At 44.3% G+C, this 4,970-nt stretch overlaps 1 protein-coding gene across 1 annotated transcript; it reads right to left on the reverse strand.

The window, feature by feature from the left end:
- Window positions 1–1,945: 1,945 nt before the first annotated feature.
- LOC131007891 (uncharacterized) lies at window positions 1,946–2,434 on the reverse strand. Its single transcript, XM_057934803.1, has one exon. The coding sequence runs from the start codon at window positions 2,432–2,434 to the stop codon at window positions 1,946–1,948; it is 489 nt and encodes a 162-aa protein (XP_057790786.1).
- Window positions 2,435–4,970: the final 2,536 nt, after the last annotated feature.

The following is a 4,970-nucleotide window of genomic DNA, read 5'->3' on the forward strand; positions in this document are numbered from 1 at the left end:
CTGATTAATTAATGCGCGCAATGGACTGATACTAAAGTCAAGTATCAGTTGAACATTCCTCCTAGGACTGATCTTCCAACGTTCAGAGGAAGCCACGTACGCACAAGTACAGCCGCATTAAATGCAGAGATCTCAGGATAGCTTTATCTCTGCAGAGGTCATTCCTATCTGGTGGTTACTTTTCAGAGACGTCACATCTCCTGCCCATCAAAGAGAGCCGTTTCCACCCAGACAAGGAACCTCGAAGATTGAAGCCTCAGCCCAAATTCGAATTGCTCTCCAACGGAAGAAATCTTGAGGACGATTTACGCCAACAGATCTATTCAAGAGTTCTCCCACAAATAGCGCTCGAGGATCACTTCAACCTTCACCGATTCAACGATATAAGCTGAAGCTCTGCCAAAATTGCTACTCAGCCTAAAGCTTAACCTCCCCAAAGCTTGAATCGAAGAAGAGAATTCCAAAGCCAAAATCAGTCACTGCTGATTACATACATTCTCTTAGACCCTAGGCAAATATCTATTTACCCAGAAGCCAAAGGTCAAACTTGCTTCAAAGAACTTGTTCTTTGTAAGTATAGTTGGCACTCGTTCAAACCTCCCCTCCATAAGAGTGTTTGAGTGGTTTGGAGTTCAGGAAGATACTCTGAACTCTGAGTGAAAAGTCTGAGCACGAGGTGTGCTTAGCAGGGAAATCGTACGCGAGTGAAGTGTGGGTGCTGAAGAAGGGTTTTCTTCAGTTTACGGTTGTGTGCACCAGACAAGCACACGGGTACGATTTGCAGTGCACCAGTGAAGCACTTGCGGAGTGGATTGTTGGTCTGATCAACCAACCGTGGATGTAGGAAAGGGTTTTTCTGAACCACGTAAAAGTCTCTGTGTTGTTTACAGCTTTCAGTTTTACATTCTTACTTGTGCTATTTCATTTGATAAAACTGAACACTGACTAACAGCAAAGAGAAACCTTAATCCAACAACCTGCTCCACCGAGGCTATTACGAAACTAAGTTTAATTTTCGTTGCGTATGATATTAGTCTGACTGAACTATCCTCTGATAGTCAGGAAGGGTGATATCATCTCTGTTTTAGCAAACACGACTGAAGCCCTTAATTGCATTAGTTAAGTTCCAGCAACTTAACTGATAACTCATTACTGAAGAGTTTTCAGTATCAGTCGTCAACCCTGTTGGTCAAAACTGATTTCAGTAAAACAGGAGTCCTTGTTTGCATGCAAAGTTTCGTTTTGATCTCTGACTGACATCCCTCTGATTGAGGTCAGTAGATTGTGTAAAAATTGCCTATAGGTGTATTCCCCCCTCCATACACCTATTCGAGACCCTCAGGACCTAACAATAAGTAATTGGAGCAAGAAAAACATACCTTGGATGGATTGGATGTAAGAAATTAAGAGAAAAATATGAATTGGGGTGTTAGTGGGTGAAAAGTGGGTGTTGTGTGTGTAAAAATCGTGAAAAGAGGGAGAAATAAGGGTAAAAACCGAGTTGGGCGGGTCGAGGCGCGGGTCGCTGCCGGGTCCGGGTCGCGCGGGCGCGTCGCGCGGCCGCATGGCTGGACCGCGCGACCTCGCGCAGGCTCCTCGCGCTAACGCGCCCCGGGACCGCGTGAGCTCCTAAGAATTTCTGCCTTCCTCGCGTGGGCGTGTCGCGCGGCCTTCTCGCGCGGCCGCGCCCCTGGACCGCATGTCACTCCAGAATTTCCTGACTTGTCGCGCGGGCTCGACGCGCGGGTGCGCGCCTGGGCCGCGCGGTCTGGGCGTTCGACTCCGTCAAAACTTTTTTTTTTTACCTGCAAAAACGCAACAAGCAACACAAACGAACAAAACCAAAAACAAAACTAAAGTGAACAAAACAAAAGAAAAACTCACAAACTTTGGGTTGCCTCCCAAAAAGTGCTATTTTAACGTCGATAGCTTGACGCTTCATGACTCAACAATCATGAAGATCAATGACGTCCACCGTGTGGACTTGATCCGGGCTATAGTAAGCCTTCACTCGCTGACCATTCACTCGAAACGGCTCACCTCCTTCCTTGCTCAACTCAATCGTTCCATTAGGGAAGACTTGGGAGATGGTGAACGGTCCTGACCACTTCGACTTCAATTTTCCCGGAAACAGACGAAGACAGGAATTGAATAATAGGACTTGATCTCCCGCGGCAAACTCTCGCTTGAGGATCATCTTGTCATGAAACCTTTTCGTCCTCTCCTTATAAATGCTAGAGTTTTCAAAGGCTTGGTCACGAAATTCTTCCAAAGCACTCAAGTGAAGCATCCTCTCTTTTCTAGCCGAGTGAAAATCCAAATTCAACTTCTTCACCGCCCAAAACGCTTTGTGGGCAAACTCCACCGGCAAGTGACACGACTTTCCAAACACCAATTGATATGGAGACATACCTAAAGGAGTTTTGTATACCATGCGATACGCCCAAAGAGCGTCATCTAGCAATATCGCTCAATCCTTGCGACCTCCATTCACAGTCTTTTCCAAAACTTGCTTAATCTCACGGTTGGCTAGCTCGATTTGGCCATTTGCGTGAGGATGATACGCCGTAGTGACACGATGCTTTACTCCGTTCCTCTTCAATAATTTATCCGACAATCGATTGCAGAAGTGTGATCCCCCATCACTTACTATGGCTCGCGGCGCTCCATATCTTGACAAGATGTATTTTTGCAGAAATTTCATCACCACCTTTGAATCATTCTTGGCGGTGGGAATGGCTTCGACCCATCTCGACACATACTCCACGGCCAAAAGGATGTATTGGTTCCCATAGAATGAAGGGAACGGACCCATAAAGTCGATCCCCCATACATCGAATAACTCAACCTCCACCACGCTAGTCAAAGGCATCTCATGCCTTTTAGAAATACCACCCATACGTTGGCAACGATCACAACGAGACACGAAAGCGTGGGCATCCTTAAAGATCATCCCCTATCTGTTTAGGAGTACCCTGGTTTTCTTAGCCCTGTTGTTGGGATGATTGCCACTGCCATAGCTTCCTTTTCGCTTGGTAATTGCTACTGTTGTCCCATTTGTTTTCTTTACGACCATCTTAAGGTAGTCTATACCTTGACTGTGCGTGGGTTTTCCTTTACCAATGGATAGTAGTGACTAAATATGAGAGTCTCACTCATTTCTTACTCCTGTGTAAAATCTGTTTGGCTTGTTAGGGAAATTCAATATCTCATGACACAATTCGTTTCCAAACTTCTTTATGCGTTTCTCAATGGTGTCCACCATCGTGGAACATGCCTTGACATTCGATTGAAAACTTCATCATACACAGTAATTGTTCTGGCTCTCCGCTTGAGACTCCAGAAGCAGCTTTGTTTCTACTGATCCAAGGTCAAAAGATAGTTTGACGCTTAGTATATCCTTCTAATTGTAAAAGTACCACTTCCTAGTGGTTGATAACTAATGACAAACTGAGTCATCCTAGTCGTCACTATGCTCATCGTGATAAGACAAGATCTTATGGTGCGAGTCTATCTATTGGGATACCGCTCTTCTTCAAGATTACAAATCTCGATTGGCAACCACTAGGATCTTAGTCATGTGGAGATGTTGGCATAGGCATTGTTACTGGTCTTTCTCTCGGCCTTGTTGCCTCAATGTCCATCGCTCTGCTATGCGATTCCGTGTAAGATAATCCCCAATGGCTTGCCAAAGCCATCCGGATCTCGTGCCTTTGACCGGCACAAAAATTTTCAGCCATCTTTTATTCCGTGTCTACTTGCTCTGGCGCATATCTCGTCATATCATAGAACATCGTGTTGTATTGAGTACTTGTCATTCTTCCCTGCTTTAGATTGTAAAATTCCATTTCTTTCTTTTTGCGATAGCTCTTGGGTATATCCTTGTCATAATTCATGTCTTAGACGTTCCCGCGTAAAATTTTCTAGTTGTTCAGCTGTCATCGTTTTCCTCTGTGCTTCCTACCATAGGTCCAAGTCTCAGCCTCCGCTGGATCTCATATCCCACCGAGGATAGGTGGGGTTTGTCATAGAAATAATTCCTCTATTCTACCTTCTGGTTGTATGGATGGTGGGGCTATATTTTGTTCTGGCCCTGGTACTGGACCTCTTTAATCATCTCGGGGAATTCTTCTCCCTCCTCTCGGATGCCCTCATCTTGGTGGCATTCCGATGAGTTGACATATAGTTGTTACTACATTATGAAAAACGTTCAGACGCATATCATCAAATCTGCAACCCGTTTCTTGGTTCTCAAAACTCGCTCATACTCTTTCTCATGCTAACATATGAGTAAAACGTAGCGGAAGTGGCTTGCCGTAAAAGATCGATAAGGTCACTAAATAGTTATGGAAAATTGCCTTGATTAGGACTTTTACATTAACATTTGAACCTGGATCTACTGATCTATCCAGGTACTACACGTGATGGACTGGCGGTCTAGCAAAATCATCACAAAAGAACTTAGTCACGTTACGTCCGGTGGACCAGCGTTTTAGTACTAGTCAAAACAACTAAGCCAACATAGGGGCATACCAAAGCATCGGAACAATCATCGTTTCCGGAATACACCAATAACGTCCTACTAAATGTATATGAGATGGTCTAGATGCATCACGTGCTTGACCCTTGGGTCGAGACATAAGTGTCTGACTGATTAATCTAGTGAATACCTATTTGTCTTTAGGTCAAATAAAATCTACCGACAACTAATAAATCCCAATGATTGAAATCACCAAGGGCAATTAGGCAAAGTGTTTCAAAATTTTGCCAAACATATGCAAAGGAATAACCATAGGGTAGAAAATGAATTGACTAAAAGGTCGAAATGAAATGACCTAATAGTCTGAACCCATTTGGCGTTTCAGATGAAGGTTTAAAATATATAGGTTTAAAGACCCATATATGACGACTACTGAGATTTTGGCCATGTGGACTGGCCAAGTCCGACACAACTACTTCTCAGTCACTCG

The sequence above is a fragment of the Salvia miltiorrhiza genome, chromosome 2, assembly GCF_028751815.1.
Source record: "Salvia miltiorrhiza cultivar Shanhuang (shh) chromosome 2, IMPLAD_Smil_shh, whole genome shotgun sequence".
In the NCBI taxonomy this organism is placed as follows: Eukaryota; Viridiplantae; Streptophyta; class Magnoliopsida; order Lamiales; family Lamiaceae; genus Salvia; species Salvia miltiorrhiza.